The sequence below is a fragment of the Vigna unguiculata genome, chromosome 3 (genome assembly GCF_004118075.2).
Source record: "Vigna unguiculata cultivar IT97K-499-35 chromosome 3, ASM411807v1, whole genome shotgun sequence".
In the NCBI taxonomy this organism is placed as follows: Eukaryota; Viridiplantae; Streptophyta; class Magnoliopsida; order Fabales; family Fabaceae; genus Vigna; species Vigna unguiculata.
The window spans coordinates 52,948,655-52,973,946 of record NC_040281.1 but is presented as its reverse complement, the minus strand read 5'-3'; the positions used below and the strand labels follow the sequence as shown (position 1 = coordinate 52,973,946).

The following is a 25,292-nucleotide window of genomic DNA, read 5'->3' as shown; positions in this document are numbered from 1 at the left end:
TCAAATATTTTTAAATAAATCTTTAAAAAATGATTATAAAAAATAAAAATATTATATATTTTAATAATTATTAGAATCCTCCATCCATACCCGAGGTAAAAGTATTTTAAATTCCATTAAAAGTTTTATAAATATATAAAGATTCCAAAATATTTGTTACCAATATTATCACTTATTCTATTACTATATAGTTTTCTGCATACACTAACTTAGCATCAAAATGTCCTTACAAAAATCACACCCGTGAAAGTGAATCAGGATCGCTTTACAAATACTATACTTCTGAAACCGATATCCATGACCGAAGAAAAATCAAAATCTTTCACACATAAGAATATATTACACTTCATGCCATATCTTCCATAAGCTTTCATTTAATAAAACAATTTATATTTCAGTAATCCAATCTAGCCTAGTGTTACTTAATGAGCATATATGCATAGAGACAATAAATGTGACAGAAAAGGGGCCCAAAGGCATGTGTAACGGGCTTAATTGGGCAACGGAAAACGATTAGATTTAAAAGGAGATCTATAATGCTGGCCAGCCCATCATCCACCTATCACATGATGTGTGTCAGTTCAGTACCTTCCGTACTCTCCTCTTCTGTCACACCTTTTTCGCATTTCATCTTCTTCTTTCTTTTCGCATACTACTTTTTTTTTCTTTCTCTCAGATTACATTTTTATTGTTAAAAAATATATTTTAACAAATTATTAAGCGCACCTATGTACTTTTATCGTTGACCTAATAATTCATACATAATAAGAATAAAATGCAATCACTTCGATGCTTTATTTTTATTATTTAAATAGTTAAAAGAATTATTGTAAATAATAATTCCGTGCATTTTTCTTTTATCATGAAGGAAGAATATCCTAAATGTCAATCATATTTGAAAGTTAATACATTTCCAACCAAAGATGCATCAATGCATGGATTCTCAAACATATTCATAATTTTGACCATTTTTAACTTATATTACTTGATAATTCAAGCTTCTTCTCTTCTTCTTCTTTTTTTTTCAATAAAATTAGTGACACTACCGTACCTATTTTCTTGAACTCATTATTGTTGCCTTATCACAGTTGGGCACAATAAGAAAGATTTTGAGTTAGACAACATGGTTTGGGGACGACTTTCGTACTCTTGTTCCCGTCGAAATCCAACATGCATGTGCTACAACTCATCATTTGGTTCTCATCTTCCCACCACTCAATAATCTAAATAATAATAATATTTTTAAACTTTTTTTTTATAATATGATATAATATAACATCTTTTAAGTGATTTTAAAATATAAAAAAATAAAAAAATGAAAAACTGAAAATCACTTAAAAAATATCACTTATACTAAATTTTACCATGTTTCATTAAGTATAAGTATGTTGTAATAAAACGTATACTTAAACTTCATAAAAAACTGAAATAATTAATATTGGTTGATACATTTAACAGATACTTGCTTTTAATTAAGTGATACTGATAGTTGAAGTCCTAATTAGCATGAAATACACTAAAAAGAAACAACAAAGGAGAAGAACAAAATTTGTTCAATCAAAAACAATTTGATTACATAGGTGAGCCATTATTATAAAACTTAAAAAAATATATTAATGGGAATTATACAATTAATGTACGACAGTGTTTTAAGTACAGTGTTTTGTCCTTCCTCTTTTAAAAAAAAAAAAAAAGTATACATATACATGGTTTCTTATATATATAGATTGTTTGAGCAACTTTAAGATGGAGAAATGTGATGTAGTTTTGTATTAATTGGTTGATCTTGAATATTTGTTGGTAAGATATAGTATTGTATAGAATAGAAAGATAGAGGGAGTGTTATGTTAGGAGCCATTATTGAAATCACGTTACGTCCAACCATTAATGTTTCCTCATCGTATCTCTTCATCGCGACACGCTTAGGCTGGCACCTCCCTATATCACCAAGCATATCACTCAAACTGTTACATAAATCTTTTTTTCTTGTCATAAATCGATTTAAAAGAATTAAAAGAATGAATTTATGTTATTGGCAGTTTTGAAAATATCGGATTGATTAAAGATAAAATATATTTACAAAATATAAGAAATTCACGAGAGAAAAATTGTTGAAGAAAATATCGATTGTTTCTCTACAAAAGTTAAGTGAGTTAAGTGATTTTTGAATTTTTATGCTCTTAAGTAAAAAGAATTATCAATTATATTTTTACTGATTATTCTAATTTTCTGCTTTGTTAGTGCTTGATGTCAATTCAACATTTTTGTAATTTTTTTGTCTAAAATTAATCTTTGAAATAATACAAGAGACAATTGTAGCAATGCACCGCATGTATTCTCTTTTTAATATTGTAGAAAAGATTCCTTAATTCTTATTTAATAATTACATGAAAATGACTCAAATTCAAGAGTGTTAGTTAATTAAAAATTATTATGTATGACAATTACTGTTGAATCACATACCGAATGCATTAGACAACATTTTAGAACATACCCAAATATTATAAGTGTTTAACTTTCTATCACATAAGTAATAAGGCATGGTTTAAATTAAATAATGATGTTGCACATTTAAATTAAAATAAGTCATGATTTAGAAATTTTATAGTTTATATTCGATATTATAAACGTTTTTTTTAATAAAATAAATTAGTTTTTTTTAATAAAATAAATTAGATTAGATAGAAAAATTCATTCATTCTTAAGAAGTATCAATATAGAATTTTGTTTCTGCCATGAAATGTAAATATGTACGTTTAAGTTATTATTATATGTACATACATTTGTGTGTGCATGTGTCATTATGGAGAGACGGAGGATCATTGAATATCAGGTGCACTTTTTACTGAATTTATACATTAAATAGCTTTCTATAAATGTAATTTCTGACACTTTAAATGTTAAATTATGTAATATTATTTTAATATTAAAGTTATTATTAAATATTATTAAATATATTAAAGGAAAGCTATATCATTGGAATATATGGACAAGGTTAAACTTTTTATATTTTCATCAATCACGGTATTCATGAATTGCAAAATTGTTGATGTGTTTTAATTACATGTTTGCTTTCGAAATTATGAAATTTTGATTTCTTTTAGTTTCAATGTTAGAAGAATCAAGTATGATTTTAGTTTCTGAATTTTGATGCAAAATTAGAGTTTATCCTTATCCGAAACTTTAAAAATTTTGGTCTTCAAATCTTAAAAATGAGTACATGTAGTTATTTTAATTTAATTATGTTAAATTTTATTGACTTGTCAAAAACGTTTCATGTAAGTATTTAAGTTATTTATACCATTTGATACATTCTCACTTCAATATCAGTTGAAAAGTGAGTTTTACACGTAAAAACAATGAACTTAACTGAGTTAGAATCACTATATTCATTCATCTCTAAAGATTATAGATCAAAATATATTAAAATTTCTGATAAGATTTCAATCTCGTTTCAACATTCAAGACTAAAAATATATTTAATTCATATAAAAACTCGCATTCGTTTAGACAGATGTAATTTTTAGAATTATGCTTTTTTTCTTAACATACGTAAAGAAAATTCTAATATAATTATACTTTCGGTTGATAATGAAAAAAAAAAATCACTGGATCTGTAAAAATTGAATTATATAGTTGATATGATCAATACCACGATATTTTATTTCGAGTTGTTCCTGTATTTTTTTTTCAGCCAAAATCTCCCCCACAAAGTATAATTAACATAATGGTGCCTAATTGCATTAATCCATTTGCAAAAGAAAGAAATCAATAGTTAATAATTGAAATGGTGGAAATATTTTCTCATTTCCTATATATTAATGGCAGAGTTATGAGCGTGAAAAAGAATCACGTGGCAATGACAAAGTAATTTGGTTGGAGGAAGAATATTCACAAAAAGGAATCGCTTTCTGTAAGTGGAATCGCTTCCGTAGCTCATCAAATCAAAATTCTCGTCCACTTTATCATACTTTACACCTTTTTCATTCACATTTTAAGCACTTATGAAATGATTTAAAGTACAATGTCTCTACGTTTGCTCCAACTCAAGAAAACATGAAAGTGTCATCAACTTTACCAAAACAAAGTAGCATTGATTTCCGTGTCTTACGTATGCATATAGTGAAAACAAAAAAGAGCTTCATAAGTTATGACATATTTTGAGGTTCCATTCTTGTTGCTATGTTTAATCTGCTTTAGATTGCATCAACGCATCACAGGCCAAAGGGACAAAATAAAAGGCAAACGATGAGAGGTGAAAGTCGGTGTGTATCTGTGAGAGACTTATATTTAGTTAAAACTGGGACAAATTTTTTCTGGTTAAAATTATTATTAAATATATGAAAAAAATATTTTGTTACATTAATTTTACATATTTTTTCTTTTAATCTTTTTTTAATTCTTTACTTTTATTTTAAAAAGTTATTTAATCCAGACTCAAATAATTTTTAATCATTTTCACCGATTTAGAGTTTTTCTAAATTTTTAAATGGGATGAAAATATGATGACAAAACATTGTTGAAAGTCTTACATCAATTAGAGATAAGTCAATTTCATAATATATAAGTGAAGGTGTAAACCTTATCTTTCAAGTCGATTTTGTGGGGTTGAGTTAGGCTAAAATTTAATTTCTAACATGGTATCACAGTTAAGTTAGACAATTCTAATGAACTTTCTTGGACATTCTGTCCCACCCGCTATCAGTTCGCTAATGGACCACCCATTTTTATACGAGATGTATATACCTCGGCGTGAGAGGGTGTGTTGGAAGTCTCACATCTTGGACCACCCATTTCTAGACCTTATACGAGATATATATCCATCGACATGAGGGGATGTGTTGGAAGTCTCACATCGACTAGAGATAAGACAATTTCATACTCATACTATAGAATTGGGGTGCAACTTGGGATGGCGACGGGTCGGGGACGGATTTCGCTATCCCATTCTCATCCCGTAGAAAATATTCATCCCCATATCCAAAACTAAATCCAACGGGTATCAAACTTTTGTCTCATCCACATTCCCACCGGGTAACGGGTATAATCTTGTAGTCATACCCGTATCAATTTTCTTACTACTTCAATATTAATTTTAATTATTTTTTATAAAATAATAGAAAATTATGAAGCATAATATTATCAAATATTTAATATTAGGAGGATGGTTGTTTATTCGATATCAAATACTTTGAAATAAATTATAATTGTTTGCATTTTAGATTAGAATATCAAATAAAATTTCATGAGAACCAAAACATTTATTAAATTTGCAAACATTAATGAAACTAGTTGATAAAATTTAAAAATATTTTTTTTAAAATATAAAAGGAAAATAAATATTCAAATTAAAATATATTTTAAATGTTTGTGTACTTCAATTTTTGAAATTCTAATGAATATCTTTCTAATACAATGATAAAAGTTATAATACATCACTTGATCAAAATAACGCAAAGAACAAATAATAAAGATAATAATAAAATTTTGACATAGATCTTTTGAACTCTAATATATGTTGGATGGTGATAAAAAAAATATTAATAACAATTACATTAAATTTTTATATTGTAGTAAATAAAAGTTATTTATACAATTATAGTGAAAGAATTACAGTATGATTGATAAAGAGTTAGAAAATAAAAAATAATTAGATAAAATATATCGAAATAGTATTCTACACGATAAAAATAAACAACAAATAAAAATATTAAAAAATTAACAAATGTGTGTCTTAGAAACAAATTGAGAAACTATTGAAAGAAATCACACAAAGAAAAACAAATGTATCATTAAGGGTACGATAAGATGAAAAATACCTTAGAGATCTAAGAAAACTTTTCAAATATCAACATATATACTCAATGATTAAGAAATAACAAAAATTGTTTTAGCGAAACAAAAGAGTCGAGGATTCCTCATACATATACTCATACCCAATCAATGCAGGGATTCTTGTCAAAACAAGAGCGAGTTCGGACAATACTCATAGAGACGAGTTTATTTGTCATCTCTAGATGCAACTCTCACCCACATGAACTAAAGATAAGATAATTTCATACTATATAAATGAAGTGTAAACCTTATGTTCCAAACCGATTTTATGGAGTTAAATTAAGTTTAAACTCCACTTATGCAAATTTGTTGGTCGTAAAGAACCAGAAATCAATCAAATCAGTAACATCGTTGTATGCATGGCTTGAGATTTAAGTCAGCAATGCCAAAACATGAATTTGTACGCATCGAAGGTTTGACCTACTAAAAAACTATATGATGTTTGAAAAGTGAGGGATCTCATACTAACTTTGTCTAGTATTCATTGATTGTCATGTTGACATTTTTGCATGGGTTTTCACTGTGATACCTAATATCTAAATCTTAGGTTTTGTTTGAGTTACCACCATTGAAGAGGTTTGAAGAAAAGAGAATAGTATTTATGAAGGCTTCAACCACTTATCCATATGTAATGAATTTGTGATGCGGGAGTTTAGCTAGTTGGCGAGGCAAGTAGCTGAAGGTGAGTTATAACAGTAGGTCCACTATTTAAATCACTATAACATCTTCCTATTCTTAATTTATGCTGCTTGCCTACACTAACAATATTAGGTATCATATTTCCATTTATAAGTTTTATTTTTAAAACCAACTTCGATATATGTACATATTTTTTTTTAGATATATAAAGTGAAATATATTAACACAACCTCTAAAAAAAATGAAATATATTATCTATACTGATGAAATATATTATTTAAGGAGGATTCCCTTTCCTAATGATGATATTATGAATGCTAACCGTCAACAATTACAGAAATAAAAAAGTTATTTTTCTGATTCGTCTACTTTCGAAAAAAAAAAACTTTAAAAAAAAAACGTAAAAAAGAAAATACAGAAGAAGGACCATCCTGTATGGACCGTTTGGGCTTTGCTTACTGGGCTTATTCTTGTTGCAACAGCCTTTTTCTTTATCTCAGCGATAAAAAAAATTAAGATAAATCTTTATCTGAAGCAAAGTTTGAAAAACCCGTCCAACAGTAATGTCTGATTAAAAAATTGAATTCGCTAAATAAATATCTCTCCATGCAATGCAACCACAGATTATTTGGAAAATAAAAGTTAAAAACTAACATTAAAACAACCTCTTTTTTTTCTCTTAGGGTTGGGCATGTCAGAAATCTAATGATATTTATGGTCACTCCAGGTTAGGTTTTCACATTTCCATTTTTCATTTTCCTTCGCATTTCATTGAAAAGTTTTTCCATTAATATTTCTAAAAATTATAATTTATAATTAAAGAATACATAAATTAAAAATAAGAGTTTAAAAAAACTATATAAAATAAATTATTTAAACTAATTTTATTTTATAGAGAATTTTTTAAATTTTATTTCTAGAACTTTCTGAAGAATTTTGTTCAAACAAATATATTATGTACTGGTGTGCATTAAAAATTTTCGTTAAGATATTTGGTTCGTAAAGACTTTCAATTTCATATTTCGTTGATTTTAAATTAAAAAATATTGTTATTTAAATGATTATCATGCTTGATTTGAATTTTTTTTTTCTATTTGTTTATATTTTTCATTTGTAGGTCGCAGGTTAGTCTGTCGGCTGGCAAGGTAAGTTTACGGGCCTTTTAAAGCTTACCCATTTGTTTATGTTACGGTACAGTTTGGGCCTAAACAAGGGAGTAGTTAGCTTGTATGCCCAATTTTGACAGAGCTTACAACATCTTTCTCAGTATATTTTAAAAAGAAAAATAATTTTTTAACAATTAAATTTTAACAAAAAAAATTTATAATCTAATATGACATTTTTTAAGTGATTTCTTATTTTCCAATACTTACTTTTCTATATTTCAGAATCACTAATAAGATGTCATTCCAGATTGAAAGAAAAAAATATCAAAATTTAATTATGAAAATATCATTGTTCATTTTGAGAATTTGAGAAATTGGTAGTTGGAACACCCTACTGTCATAATTTTTTCATAACTTAATGAAATATTAGGACATACAAGAAGTATCCTTGATGCCAAATCTATAACCTACAAAATTTATTTTTAAAACAAACAATTTTGATTGTTAAGATATCATTTTATTGTTTTGAAAAAAAAAATATGACAAGCGATATTAGTGTCAAACTGAGACTAAAGAACTTATGTGTATTGGTTAATAATTAATGCATCTAAAGAAAAGTACATGAACGAAAAAAAAATCAGAGACAGTAATAGGAGAAATGTATTTGAATTTATTAAAATGCATCACAGTTTTATATACATAAAAATTAAACAATAAAAAAAAATCGGGCACAGGATATCTATGTTTTTGTAGGACAAATTTGAATTGCTTTTACAGACACTTCACATTCTGGGATATTGACAGCGCCATGGAGACAAACACCCGACACAAAATAAGTTAGATAAATAACATTTACCAATGAAATTATGGAACACGAACAGGGGGACAAAGATATACAAAGAACATGTGATGTGACATGTTTAGGACAACAACCAACACGTGCTCCTGCAACTTGTGCAAACAATCTATCAAACAACTTAACTATGCTTCAAGCTTCATCCATCTAACACCCTATCCAACTCAAAAATCCAAACAACCCAAATCTCTATACTTCAAAACTCTCTTGCTTTCAAGGAGAATGAAATAATTGCTCGCTCAAACCACCACAGCTTGACCACTAATACCGTCATGAAGCTGAAGTGACCCATCCTTCATCAAATTTATGCTCAAGCTCTTGAATCTCTCCCTTGAATACTGTCTCGATGCTTTTCTCCAATCGGTCCCAGTTTTCATCATCGCTACAAACTCTTCGTAACTGATGCGACCATCCTGTGTAAACACAAAATTATAAATGTAGGACTACAGCTTGTAACATCATTGTTCTCAACTCAATGAACAAATATTAAGAAAAAATCAAACCTTGTCAGTGTCAACTTCACGCATAATGTCATTCAATACAGCAGTGTCGTTTTCTCCTGACTCATCCACCAATGCTGTCTCAAGCTCCCCAAACTCAATATAGCCACTCCCGTCTTTGTCAAAAAACATGAATGCTTTTCGAAAATGCTCATCATTCTCCATTCTTTGCAAGTGAATTGTCACGGCTACAAACTCTCCGTAGTCAAGTACTCCATTCCCATCAACATCGGCCTAAACAATTGACAGAATAGAAAACATCCTCGAATCACAAATTTATTATTGCAAATCAACATTCCGATTCAAAAGTCCGGAAATGACAATTCAATTAAAATTTAGTCTATCCTTTTATAGATTGCCAAGAAATCATGCAACAGAAAACGGTTTCAAAGAGCTCAATTAGATCAGTAACTAAATAATCCATCGCAATGACATTCTAAGAAGTGGAATTATACTGAGAAATAGCAATATAGATAGTATACACAAAAGCTTACCACATCCATCAGCATCTTAATCTCAGGTTCAGCCAATTGTGAACCAACCTTCCGCAACCCAGCCTTCAGTTCCTCGTATGTTACTTTCCCATCTTTGTCGGTATCCATCAATGTAAACATGTCTTTGATGATTTCTACCTCTTCAACAGATAAGTGCTCTGCAATTACCTATACCATTCATCCAAAGAAACACAAATCACCACCATTCCAACTTCCTTATACTTCCAATACATACCAAACTTGAGTTAACAATTATGAACAGACTGAAACAGATGCTAACCCGAAGTGCTCTCTTTTTGAATCTATTCATGACAGAGAACTGCTTAAGCCTCGTCCTCACAATGTCTCCTAACGGAACATTTGAAGCTTTCTTTGCATTTTGCAACCAGGGATGTTCTGCAAACATATTTAAGGACGGTAAACATTTAGCAGCATAACTTTCCAAGTAATTCTTTTAGAATCAAATAAGCACCAAATTCTTATTTTCTTTTAGGAGAGGGCAATGGAAGAAAGGGTCCAGAAGAGAATGAGAATACTCTTATGGAACAAAAACAAAAGAACAACGTACATGGAAATTTTGAGCAGCCTAAACATTCTGATCCCATCTTGCTTCACAAACCATAAAGTACTTACCAAGCACCTGTTCAGCCGTCAAGCGCTTCTTGGGGTCAGGCTCCAACATTTGGCGCACAAGGCTCTTAGCACTGTCCGAAATCTGAGGCCACGGTTCTCTCTTGAAGTCAATCACTCCCCTCAAAATCGCCAGAGCCACCCCTCGTTCGTCCTCTACACCAAACCAAAACATTTCAACAAAATTCAAACACACAAACACAAACACAACACCAAATTAACAAACAACATTTGTCGATAAGAAAAGAAAAAACAACACACACCTGCCCAAAACGGAGGAACCCCACACAACAAAATATAAAGAATAACCCCAGCACTCCACACATCCACTTCTGGCCCATAATTCCTCTTCAATACCTCTGGTGCCATGTAGTAAGGACTCCCCACAATCTCAGAAAATCTCTCCCCTGTCCATTCATTCAAAACAAAACATCAGCACACTTCACCCAACCCAACTAAAAAAATCAACTCACACGTGAACCACGCAACTTAGTTACCAACATCGACTTCAAATCTTAAACATGAAGCTGTTTTTAATACCCATTCACTCGCGTACCAGGTTTGAAAAACACGGAGAGACCGAAATCAATAGCTTTGAGTACAGAATTCTCCTTCTTATTCGCAAAGAGGAAATTCTCGGGCTTAAGGTCTCGATGCATGACGCCATTGGCGTGACACATTCTGACGACCTCGGCAATGGTTCTGGCCACGTGCGCGGCCGCACGCTCGCTGTAGTGGCCACGTGCGACGATCCGGTCAAAGAGTTCGCCACCGGCACAGAGCTCCATGACGAGGTGAACGTTCTCCTGGTCCTCGTAACTGGCTTTGAGCTTGACGACGTTGGCGTGGTCCGGCAGCGTGGACATGATGGCGACCTCGCGCCGCACGTCCTCCACGTCGACGGCGGTCCTGAGCTTGCGCTTGGAGATGGACTTGCAGGCCAGCTCCTGCTTCGTCTCCCGGTCCGTGCACAGATACGTTATCCCGAACTCCCCCCGACCTAGCTCCCGACCTATCACGTACTTGTCCCCGATGAGGCTCCGTGACGTCACGTCCTTCAGCACGCGGATCGGAACCCCCGAACGGAGCGCCTCCTCCGCGTAAGGGTTGGGCTTCGTTTTCTTCTTCCTCACGCGGTTCGACTCTGCCACGTCATCTCTCACGCACGCGTTGCAGTTCCCCATGTCTCCGGCTAACTGAAACGGAAAAAAAGCAGAAGGTGGAAGATGACGAAAACAACGATGATGATGATGATGGTGAGTTGGAAGAAAAGTGGAGTTTTATTTCACTTGGAAAGTGTTTGACTCTGAGAACCTTATTTGACTCTGATATGGCATTTATTGGTTTTAACAAAATTAAATCATTCTCTTAGTTGTTTTAAGGATTGGTTCCACATTATGGATAAACAGTATACGCCGCAGGTTGTCGTAATTCATTTCTTACTTTCCAAACATGGAAATCAACCGTCTTTGATTTCTAGTTCAATTACTTCTCTCAAATTTAAATACATTCAATCATTTTTTTTTAATTGAGCAGAAAAATTGGGAGAGCAATGTTTGCTGGATTATCATGGATCATTGCGTGGGGCAATGACACTTGGAAAATGTTTTTTTATTATTTATATTTTAATTTATAAAGTATAAAGTGTATGATGGGTTAGGCTGGGATGGGACCTATTATTGCCTTTTGGCTGGTTGGGGCCTCTGCGTCACACTTTTTAGATACAATGTTGTTCTTTTTTTTTTTCAAATTTCACATGCTAATTTATTAATCATGTTATGATAAAGTGTTATAAAAAAATACTTACCGTTTATTTTATTTGCTGTGGTAACAAAATGTTTAGTTACAAGTAACATGGGTTGATGCAATCATATAGTTTGCATTTGGTTTAACGTTTGAAGATTAAATTCAAGTTTATTTTGTATAAAAAAGTTGACAAATTTTTGTTCTGTTTTCATTCGATCCAACTTAATTTGTTGGATTGGTTAGCTTGAAGTTTACATAAAAAAATGAGTGATATAAATAAACATTGCAACACCTATCACGCTTACACACTAATTTTGTGACTTGGTCCTGGTCTTTTCTTTCTCCCAACGTCATTGCATATTCTTTAGGGCAACCATTGAAAATCTTGTATTAATTGTCACGACAACAATTGATTCTTCAGTGATATTTAAACAAAACAACCAAATGCTTCCAACTGATGTTTGTTATTGACAAGGTCAATATCTCAACGTTAATTAAAATCCAAAAGGTTTGTTCTAATTGCATTTTATAAAAGCTATGTGACCCACTTGGACAAAAATAATAGTCCTTCTATGCCAAAGTCAACAAATTATGATCACTTGTTTTCCCCTTTCCTATAGAAAAAAAAAAAAAAAGGATATGATTAGCTTTTTCTACATCGAAAGGTTATAAAGTGTTGGCTACTGTGTAATAGGCAATGTTTTTCTTCCCTGAAAAGTTATTCCTTTTAAACCTTGTCGACAAATTCTTAATATTCAATTCATACACGGTAAAATGAAGTTCCTATTCTTTATATAGTTTAACCGTTTAAGTAACTTTCTCTCCTGAATTTATAACCAATCACGTCACATTCTTGGTCCACTAGAATAAGAGAAAATACATAAAAAAAATAATGCATTTCTCTTGAAGAGTTAAATGAAAATTTTAATTGTAGTTTAACTATATGACAATTTTAAAGTACGTTTCACTTGATTTGTCAAAAAAAAGAAAAACACAAGGACAAAAACCAGGGGAACAGAAAAAATATAAAAGGAAATGCACTATTTATTTCCGATGAAATTGAATGATAAAAAATTGGATTTTTTTTATTTAAATAAGTAAAAGAAAAAATAAAATTACACATCTAAGCAAGAACAACGAGAGATATGAAAATTTATCCTCTCATCATTTCTACGTCAAGTAAGTGGAGTATACAACTTTAATGTAATCTCAAAATTTGTTGTGTGAAAAAATGTATATTAAAATAGCATTGTGGTGTGAGAATGTTTGAATGAGATTATGTGTTACCTAACAAATGCACGTTGAATAATGATGTGGAGAACCCATATTTTTAATCTATGAACTTTCATGCCTCTCTACTTTTCAAGTTACACCAAAAGTAGCCTAAAACCCCATGTTACACCATCATTGTGTTGGATCATAACATGCATTCAAAAGTTACTCTAGTTTAGATCATCTGTTTATTTCAAATAAATAGAATTTATAATTGCAAATTAGAAAATTATATCATAGGCATTTATTTTAAGTTTGTGTGTTCCATTTAAGTTTTTCCTACGAAAATTTAAATTTACGGTATCGGCTCATTGTACGCGTGCACGGTGTTCATGAATGCGTAAATTTGTGCAAATAAAGAGTTTGGATTTAAAGAAAGTAAGCCAATAGATAAGATTGATGGACCTAGAAAACTGATTAAGGGTTGACTTCCAAATTGTATAATTTGAAGAAAAAAAATGAATTGCACAATTTAAAAGTAAAAAAAACAATACATTGTATAAACTGAAAATGAAATTTTTATTCAGATTGCACAATTCAAAGGTCATTTTTAACCACAAAATAATTTTTTTTGGGTATTTAAGAGAGTGCCAAAAGAAATCTGTTGGGTCAATTTTAATGATCCGCTTGTGTTGTAAAGCCCAACTTTATATCAGGCAATTTTGTATACCTTCAAAGGAATAAGAACTTCTTTTCCAACTTATAAATATAGTTTATGATTCTTATTTTTTTAAAATTTATTGCAAAAAGTTTAGTGTTATAAAATATTAATAAAATCGTGACATAAAATTATTTATTTTTTAAAATACGTATCAACCAACATGCATTCGATCGTTTTAAAATGTAAAATTTCGTCATAATTTTATTTTTCAAAAATATTTTAAAAAATAAAAGCGATCGTTTTAAAATGTAAAATTTCGTCATAATTTTATTTTTTTAAAATGTTTTAAAAATTAAAAGGATGAGTAATTTTAAATTATTTTAAACCCTAATTTTTAATTAATGTGAAACTATTAAATATAGGATAAACTCAAAATTTATGGTAAATAGAACCCTCTGTAGAAACTTTAATGTGTTAAAAAAGTTTATGTTTCATGTTTGCTAGATACAATTCACTGATTTTTATTATACTTTTAATCTCACTCATAAATTTGTTAATTAAAATTTAATAATTAAACAAATTCAACATCTTACTCTGATAATCCATGGAAATACTATTTTGTAATATTGCTTACCAAAAGCTGAATATACAAAAAACATTTTGAAAAAAAAATCATTTAACAATAACAATAACAATATTACAAAAATTATATATGCATTGAAGATGCCTATTTAAATTTAATTTAATGTAATACATTAATGCATTTTTTAACATTATTTTATTAAAAAAAGGTATATGCACTACATATGATCAGTTATAATCTGGTTTAAGAAATTAATTTGTTTTATTAACATTTTTTATGAACAACGTGGCATGATATATATATATATATATATATATATATATATATATATATATAATATTAAAAAGAAAAAGAAGGAAAAATTGTTGTAAGTGCATTATTCTCTACTTTTTATTTCTTCAACTTTTTTTTTCTCTCCATCATTGTTCTTTACTATTGTTCCATCTTTTTTCTATATCATCTCTCTTTATTTACTATATTTATTTTCTTTGTCTTTTTTCTTTTTCTTTTAACTTTTTTCTATCTGATATTTAATACTATAACTTATATATTCTTTTTTGAAGTTTGACCATAAAAAGTTAAAGGGATAATGACATTATTTGATTTTTTTTATATAATCTTCATGCTTATTCATTCATAATTATGTTATATAATTTATCTTCAGTTGTCTATTAATTTTTTTATTGATTTTATATTTATATTAGTTGACTTATATATAATTATGAATCGGTCCTTTTTATTAAATTTATATTTGTATAATTTAATTTATGTATTAGTGTTTTTTATTTACTTTATTTATGTCAATTAAATTATTTTTTATTTTGCATCTGGTCATTTTTATTATATTTTTAATTATGTTATTTAATTCATTTACCGATAATCTTATTAAATTTATAATTATGTTATTTTATTTATTTGTGATTTATTGATCCATACCTAATAATTTATTTAAAATTATTAAAAAAAAAATCACTTGTTATTAAAATTTGTCGAGATGTCATGAAGAAGACAACATTTTGGTGAGAAGCACAACGAAGAGGATCAACAACTTCGTTTGGATTCCATACATGAATAGAAAAAAGAAAAGCTTGAATACAAGAGGAAATAGCAAAACAAATTGTAGCACAACGGTACAATATGTGATTAAAGGAATAAGTCTTTCACAAATATGACATTATGAGGCGTAAACTTGGAAAAGCAAGAAGAGACAAATTTGGAAGAAATTTATCACCTAAAAGGGATCCTTACCGCATAAATGATGTACTCTATAATGGAACACACAAGCTTGAAGATTTTGGTGGCAACCTAATATGGTGGACATGAAATGTCATGAATTTAAAGATGTACTACAAGGATGTTACATTTGAGGATATGTGTACTCTTTTTCTTTAGCTAGATTTTATCCCTAAGTTGAGTTTTGATAGGCAATGTTTTAACAAGACAAATTAAACATTAATATTAATAAAATTCCTTTTTTTAGATATTGTTATATTATGTATTTTGCAATCACTCAATAGACATAAGTGTCAAAAAATGTGATTAAACGTGGAAAAATTCGAACATGACCTTGAAATATTTGACTACTTGGTAAATCCAAGCATGAGCATTAAAAAATGTGACAAACTCGAAAAAATCTTATTATAAACTAAGTTTCCTAAAATGCGACTATATAAGAGTTTAAAAACGTGGCTAACTTGGAAAAAAAGAGTATAAATTAAACATAAAAAATTGTGACGATAAATGTCTGAACATTGTAAACTCAAGTACAACTCGATCATAGGCTGAAAATAAAGTGCAAACTCGTTCATTTAATAATCTTATTATATTTTATCGGGTCCAAAAAGGTCTAAAATGCTAATGATCTTATTACGAAATCCATAAAATATATTAACTACCCTAAAATAAGGGAAATATAATATATAAGAGATATATTAATTTATACTTAATAAAAAGATATAATTCATTTACGATATAACAAAACCCAATAATAATATTTATATGTTATTTTTATGGCTAAAAAAGCTATAAATATTAGTCACCATAAGAACTATAATCATCTTAGATTATTACTCGCATATATTCACTTAAAAATTTATTATTAACTTGAGATCAAATAATTTTTTTAGATGAATTTTCTCTACTTAATTATTTAAAGTTCGATCACATGTCAACATTTCAGTCAATCCACCTCAGAGATTGTTTGACGAAATCTGATAAGAATATATTAGTAATGTTAAGAAGGCTTAGAAATGATATCATGTTATCTTGAATGAATTATATTTGTATGTATCTATTTGTAATTCCATTTTGAGTCAGGTTGCATATCTTGAGTGGTGCATGTAATCTTGCGGAAAGCATGGTGGCTCTTGGCCTTAAACTTCTTTGCAAACTTATACATTGTTCTATAGCTGTTGTACAGGTCAACACATGATATGAGTTTTTCTCTGGTCTTATGGTAGTTACATACTACATGCTCATGCATTTTTGCTACAACGATGATTAAAATGTGCATAAGCAAAATCTTGATGATAGAGATAGAAAAAGGGGATTCATGCAAGTCAAACTTCAAGCAAGAGGCAGATCAAGCGGTCACACTAAGAAATGTGTTTCTAGAGCAATGGTGAATTACTAGGAGGAAATAAAGTTAATTTCTATTAACTCTATAATATTTTATTTGGAATTAATACCCTATTTTTTTCATTTTATTATATGGTTAGTGTATGTAACTAAGTTCTACCTCAATTATGTTATAGCTCCTCTTATACACTCTAACTTATTTCTTTCTTTTATTTACACTAATTTTGCATGATCAACCTTCATTTATATATATATATATATATATATATATATATATATATATATATATATATATATAAAACAAAATCTATTTAAAATTATTCTCTCTATTATATTCCCAAATCTATTATATTCCCAAATGAATAAATAAGGATAGAAAAGAAATATCAATATTTATAAACAAAAGTGGTAGGATAATAAGTATTAAAATAATAGATTGGGAGTAAATCCTAATATGTGTTAAGGATTTTGGGTGAAAACACAACTTTAAAACCTTTCATAATTTTTTCTTATGATTTAATTCAATATTTTCCAAATTAAAATAGCTTCAAAAATAAATTACTTTTTATAGTATTCACATATTTATATATCTTTATATATCGAATACAATTTAAACTTTAAGATTCATCATTAATGTTGTCTAAGATACATCTTATTTTATGTGCATATTTTGTACATCGATGGTTATGATAATAACAAAAGTATAAAAAAAAATGTTATAAAATTCATTTCAAAGACAAATAATGTAAAGTGTGTGATGAATTTCAAAGATAAATTTATGAAAATTGTGCAATTTTATATTAAATGTATGAAATGCATAATTTACTTTTTAAATTATGAGTATGGTTCTTGATTTTCAAGTCGCTCTCCACAATATATTTTAGTTTCAATATTTTCATCTGCCTAAAGTTGTGCTATAACCTGACTTTATTATATATTTTTTGTTTTTTACTTTTTCTTTAAAATTGTGTTAATACTTGTTAACATGTTTTCACACTGTTTGTTTGTTTGTTTTAAGTATAATAATATTTTGATCTAATTTTTTAACTCACTTTAATTTATTATTTTAATCATTCTTTAATTTTTTGTTTTAATTTTTTCAATAGTGTAATATAACAATTGAAAGATGATTAAAATGATGGGTTAAAAATGAATAAAAAAAATTGGACGAAAATATCTTTATTCTTTTTAAACCTTACTTAAATTCATTGTTATAAAAGTATTTTGAGATGATGGATATTAAGTACAAGATAGAATCTTTTGAAAGTGAGTCATGAGTTTGCGAAGTGAGAGTCTCTTACTCTCTATTCCAACTATGTTTAGGCTGAAGTCGGTTTCTTCCATCACAGTTGGTGGAGAGAGTATAGAAAAAATTCATTGCATTCAACTCTTCTTTTCAAAAGTACCAACTACAATATCCTTAAAATCACTGAAAATTCACTGTTATTCCGAGGAAGGAAAAAATAAATAAAAATATTATAAATAATTAAAATGGAGCTTTTATTACTAATTGAAAATTAATATAATGCTTTAGACTTAATTATATTTTTAATTTTTTTATAAGCTTTAAAATTTTCAAGTATTTAATAAATTTTTATGATTGATACTTAATAAATTTATATTTTTTAATTGAATTTTTGTTATTAAATTTTTAGTTAGCAGAATAATGTGATTATTAATTTCATATCATTAAAATTTTGTAAGATTGAAGATTTCTAAATTTATAGTTAGTTAAATAATAATTAAATATAAGTCACGGTCAATTAAATGTGATTTCCTTTCTTCCTTTTGGTCAATCAGAAAGAACTCAATCATGTGGTGTTATTTGATTGTTAATTGTTGGGTCAAGTAGTGCATTTGTTATCAGAGGTTGATTTTCAAGTACTAAGTTAACACACTAATAAGCATATAATTGCCTTTATTTTTTACCCAACACAAGTTTTGGTCCGTGATTAAAGAAAAAATAATAAAAGCATGATTTTATATACATAAGAAAAAGAAAATCAAACATAACCCAAAACATGTTTACTAACACAATATTGAGAAAATTGAAAAAAAAAAATGAAAATGTAATAAAATTGTGTTTCATAACATCATTTTAGTTGAGATGAACAAAATTAAATTTAAATCATAATTTGAAATACAACTTTATTTTTATTTTAAATTTGGGTTTCTGAACATTTACATATTCATAATTTTTTAAAAATCTGACAATAAGTTTCTTTTAACCAATAAGTTTGCCGAATTATAAACCTATAAGTTCGTTTAACTTCAACTACAATACTACCACTACGTTATTTCAGTGGATGAAAATTTTATATATTAGTAAACCAAATTATAATTCCTTTTTTCAAGAACTAACTCTCTATTGACTGATAAAATAAAAGTCTAAAAATATATTTAAGTTTTTTTTTTTACGTGGATAAATTATTTTCTCAAGTCCATTATTTTAATTTCTTTTACATCATTTAAATTTACGAATCACTCAACATTAAAATGCCACATAATAACGAATGACCCACTCGGTTACTACATAATATTGTCAAAAACATTTTTTACATACTCATCCAATAAGCCTTATTTCACCCAACGAGTGAGACCACCATGACTTCTATGACTTTCTAAAACATATACATATCTTCGTTCGACGACCAGATTCTTAAAAAGATAACAAATAAAGTTCAGAGAAAAAGTTTTAGAAAAATTCAATTTTGTATAAAATAAAAATCTACGTATAATTCAATATTTTAATAATAAAATATTTGAATATCATTTATAATATATATATATATATAATTAATAAAAAAAATCATTGTTTTACAACAAATTAAAACTATTCATAAAAATACTAACATTTAAATAAATGAATATATTAATCAAATATTAACAACTATTAAAACGATATAAATTATAGTTAGTTATATTATAAAACATTCGGTTCGGTGTTGTTGTTTAGTAATGTAGAAGAAATACATCTAGAAAGAGTTTTTTCTTCTTTTTTTTCTTTTTGTACATATTGATAATATTAATAAATAGAATAAATTCATTTGCAACATTTATTTTAGCATAAGATAATTGATAATTTCAGTAATGCTAATTAAGGGTGGTTAAAGGATTCAAATGGTGAAATTTAATCTATAATAATTCAAATTTATACTGCTACTTAATTTTGTGATCGGACAAGGCATTTTAAGAGGGTAATAAGTTGTTTTGAAAAAAATTAAATGGTTTATGACATAGTATGTTGTTTGGGTAAAGAATTTTGAAAGACAGTAATTGTTGAAACTCATTATAGTAATTGAATTATTATTGGTTGGATTACGATTTGAAATAAATTTTGTTGAAATCCAAATACATATATTTTATATTTTAAATTCAATGTACTTAATACAAACTCTGTCCATGCATACAGGTCCAGTTTTTCCACAGGAGGTTAGGTTAAGGTTACTAGGCATTTTTGTAACGGTAATATTCATGATTTAGGAGAAAAAGAGAAAGAAAATTTTGTATCACCTTTTTGTTACCTACTAAAACATAAATGAATTTTGTTCAGATCCAAATACATATATTTTAGTTGGAGTGCTTTGTCACGGCTTTTACCTATAAACAAAACATTAATTCTCGCTAAAACAAAAATGATCTTGTTCAAATCTTGTTCAAATCCAAATACATATATTTTAGATGGAATGATGGAAGAAGGAAGGGAGTTTTGCCTTTATGTTTCGTCACCATTTTATTCTTAAAAAGTATTTTAAAAAATAAAAAAATTAAAATTATCCCATGTCTCAACTCCTAAACAATATAAAATTATTGGACATGATAAAAATAATATTTAATCTAACTTAAATTAAAATAAAAAACAATCCAAATATAATTTATCTAATTAAAATAATTTCCATTATAATTCTAATCTATTTTATTGAATTCACATAGTAGATTTTTAAAATATAATTCATCATCACCATCCTGCTAACTTGACTGTGACTTTTATTACAAATCATATAATTTTCTTACATGATAATATAAATTAATTCCACTTTCATATAAAACATTGTTTACTGACTTAGCCGATCTTGAATTCAACACTTATTATTAGATAAAAATTATTAAGCAAATTATATAATATATATATATATATATATAATATTTTCTTTTAATTTTATGAAATGATATTTTATAAGTGATAGTGATTTAAAAATAGCCAGATTCAGTTGTTTTTAATAATAAAAGGATCTAGTATGAATAAAATTATTATAAAAAAAATCATTATGTTCAAATACACAATCCATCTAGAAACCACTTTACTAAAGTTCTCTAACTTTTCTATATGAGTTTTTTTTCTCTGATAATTTGATTGAAGAAGAACCGAGACCGTAGGAGTTATCCTCGCGGCAAGCTCTTCAATTTGGACCGATCAGTTTCTCCGTTCGCGTAAGTTAAGTTTCAACCCTCTTTTGGTATAATTCTGTTTTATGTTGCATGTGATATGTCTTGATCGTTCTTGTATGTTTCTATGTGTGGATAGAACACCTTGTGGAGTTAGAGGTATTTGGCTTTTATATAGTTGTTTAAGCATGATAACATGTAAAAGAAGCTAATTATATTATTTTTAAGTTATAAATATGTCTGAATTATAAATTGTATGATTGTACTGTGATTTGTTGTAGTATATGAGTTGTGGAGGGATATGTGATGTGTGAAACCATGGAATTTAGGTTTAATTATGCTTGTTTAGAAATGCTTGATGTTTCTTAATGCACGTGAGATCAATTGATATTGATAGTTGTGATAAATTTGTGTTTGATATGTGCATGACATTTGTAAAGGTTCTTGGGGATGTTTAGAACTAATTTGGGAATGCAAGATTATGCATAATCATATTCTACAAAATTATGCAAAGTTGTTGGGTGAGCAATTGTTCCCTGGGCGAATTCTAAGTTAAGTGTTCACTGACTTGGGAGTCCCTAGGTGAGCATTTACTCACTGTGTGAATTCTAAGTAAATGGTTGTTATGATCGAGCGCTTACCACTAGGCCAAAAATTATAGTTAATAGTCAGTGCGCGACTCTTTTTACTTAATAGTGTAACAACCAAAGCGTCACGATTCGATTGTAACCTGGCCACTTAGCCCCTGTCACAAGACAATTGATGCCACATGCAACAATCTTCCCCTCAACAATTGTCCTACTAGGAATCCCACTCTTGGATTGTGACTTGGTCCACCTGGGCTTCGCCACGTGATAATTGTGCAACCCACAACAATCTCCCCCTTAACAATTGTGCACTAGGAATCGAACTCATGACCTTGGCTTTGATACCAATATTGGGAAAAACCCCCGAAAATCACTTTATTAATAGATAAATAAAATAAACACAAGAAAACACATAAACAACTCTTCCATGTCCTTTGACCCGAGTATCCACACTCTCAAAAATAATAATTCTACTCAAACTTCACAACGCTCGTATTACAAGAGTATAAGAAATAAGAAAAGTCAAATACAAGCTAGGAGTGTCTTTTTGACTTGGGGTAAGGAACGTCATGGACTTAGAGCCTATTATATAGTCACTAACACCCACCCCCTTGGTTATCCTAGGCGGTGTGAAACTTTTCAAAACATGTTATTTTTATCAGTCCAACATGGGTTCACTAACTTGGGAGTTGTTGGGCAAGCACTTACTCGCTGGGAGAATTATTAATGGATGTTTCCCTTGGAATTCTAATGATATACTCGTTGGGCGAGCAATCTAGTCGTTGGTCGAAAGTGCCTTTTTGCCCAACGAGAAGATGAATGGGTGAATGTTTTCTATATCTGAATATTAATGGTATTTGAATCACACACACACATCTGTAAGCATAGAATGTGATGTGATTTATAGAATTTCAAGGAGGAATTATGTGTTGAGGTAATTAGTGTATACATTGGCATAATGATTCAATATAGTACTATCCTTTTTATAATAATTATTCTACTTACACTTAAGTAGAGTAGAGTAGGTTATGTCATGAAGAGATTAAGTAGGTCATAGTCATTGAATTTGGTAAAGTCCTATATGCGAAGGAGATTTACCTTGTAAGTGGTTGGATGATAACCCCTTAAGACCAAACTCCATAGAGTTTGGGAACCATTGTAGGTGCAAACCACTAGTGAGTCAGACGTCAAGTGCATGTATCCAGATAATTGAGTTTAGTGTCAACTACTTGTGTTATTATAGATCATATATATGTTTTATACCATGTTTGTAAGTATTTGGCATGATTTAAACATATATGTGTGAATATATCTTTTGCACATTATCTTACCATTCTTTTGTGTTTCTGTCTTGTGTTGTTTTGTGATAATCACTTATTCGTTGGGAGCAAACGTGATTGTAGTTTGTGAGGTATCTCTGGAATAAGGATGTCAAAAAAATTTTGTACCTGTAGGTATCTACGGATAAAACCCATAACGGTTGAGAAACATATATTAAAAATGGATACCTGCTACCTACGGGTATGAGTATTTTTGATACCCGCATGTTAACGGGACGAATACGAGTGTTATAGTATCCGTACCCGTGGATACCCGTACCTGTGGATACTCGTACCCGCTAAACTTTAATTCACAAAAATACCCTCATATATATATATATTAATAAAAAATATTTTGACCTAATTTTTTCTAAGTTGCACATCTTGTCTTTTGTCTTTATTTTTCTAGCTTTAAGTATTGGTACGTTGTCTTCTTCCAAATACGTTGACATTCTTCTTTATTTTTTCTTTGAAATTGGGCATATACATCAAACCCTATATAGACAATGACGTTTATGGTATCAAATGACGGAGTTAAAAAAAATAAGAATACTTGGCACGTGGCACTTGAGGTTTATTAACTTTTAAGAATTGAATTTTATTAACGTCTAAGAATTGAAAAATATGGTTCCATATGAGTTTTCTTATTTAATTGATTTTTTGGTTTATTATTTTAATGTTTCATGAGTTTCGTATGAATTGAAAATTACTATCATATGACTTCTATCATCTTAATAGCATTTTTGTTTATTATTTTATTATTTCATGAGTTTCGTATGCATCGAAAACCACTAACGTATGAATTTTATTATTTTAATAGCAGGGACACAATTTTGGTTTGTCAAGATTAATCATTGGTATAATTTATGTATTATAATTTTTTTTACAACCTCTTTGATAGATTTTTTTATAGTATAGAAACATTAAAAAGTCATTGATTTTATGCATTTGTAATATTCTAAATTAATGATATCTACGAATTTATATAAATTATCTAAATATGTATTGGTTTGTTGTATAACATGTCTACTGAAAAAATTTATACTCCCAATGAAGGTGAATAACAAGTGAAAAATACCTGTAATGTTGGTCAATCAAATGTAGGGGAATCAAATAATGTTCCTATGAATGAAGGTGATGAAATTAATACTTTTTTAAAATTTCATGCAAACATAACCTACAATATAAATTGTTAGTAACTTTTTATTTGTTTATTTTTCAGGAATCAATCGGAGAAAGTGAGCTTGTTGATCCAAACACTAATTAAAGAATTTATATTATGTTGAAGGTCATTTTATATTTACTTTTATAATTATTTGGACTTGTATGAACCTGAGTTTATTTGAACTTTTATTTAAAATCTATGACAGTGATGTATTTTATTTTATTTTATTTGAATTTATGATTAAATATTATTTTTTAAATAATTTTGTAAATACCCACAGATACCCGTGGATACCAGTAGATATGAAAAAAATATGCGAGTACCCACATAACAGATACCCGATTAATATAGGTACGTGTACACAACAAATATTGATCTTACGGGTAGGGTATGAAGGAGCTACTACCCGTATCCTACCTGCCCTGTAACATCCCTACTCTGGAACGAGGAACCATATGTTAGGGTGAAGGAATGTTAGTTTATGTACATATCTTATTAGTTTAGTTGAAGTGTACAAATAATATGTTTTATAGTCCTATCTCTTATAAAATTGTATTAATATGTTCTATACACAGGAATTATCTATTTTGAACACTAGGATTAAAAATCCTATTTTATTAATTTTAAGCTATTAAAATTGGAGTGTTACAATTTTTGTTAATTTTTTGACAAACATAAAATTTAAAATATTTTTACCATAAATTTAATGTCTAAATTATTTCGATTTGATAAATTATGCCTATAGTATAAAGTTATATGTTTAAATTATTCTTTAATATCAATTTAAAAAAATATTTTATTATTTTTAGGTACAAGAAAAAAGATTGTGCATGCTTTCACATATAATAATAATTATTCAACCAGATAAGATAACGCTTGGATTTTATATCATTTTCAAGAAAATGACCCGAAATTATTATACAAAATAATACAACAGGTATTATAAAACTTGTTCTATGTTTTGCTGGAACAAATAGGATTCTCTTATTTTTTATT

General features: G+C 28.6%; 1 protein-coding gene across 2 annotated transcripts; it reads right to left on the bottom strand.

The window, feature by feature from the left end:
* Nucleotides 1-8,405: 8,405 nt before the first annotated feature.
* Nucleotides 8,406-11,441, bottom strand: LOC114179601 (calcium-dependent protein kinase 10-like). Of its 2 annotated transcripts, XM_028066007.1 has the most exons (7): nt 10,617-11,435; nt 10,324-10,467; nt 10,064-10,216; nt 9,711-9,826; nt 9,431-9,598; nt 8,940-9,170; nt 8,406-8,849 (listed from the first exon to the last, which is right to left on the bottom strand). In XM_028066007.1, exons 1-7 carry the CDS (start codon nt 11,242-11,244, stop codon nt 8,676-8,678), a joined length of 1,614 nt encoding a protein of 537 aa, XP_027921808.1. In that variant the 5' UTR covers nt 11,245-11,435; the 3' UTR covers nt 8,406-8,675. The 2 variants fall into 2 exon arrangements, with proteins under 2 accessions (XP_027921808.1, XP_027921809.1); XM_028066008.1 differs by lacking the exon at nt 10,324-10,467 and having other exon boundaries at nt 10,617-11,441.
* Nucleotides 11,442-25,292: the final 13,851 nt, after the last annotated feature.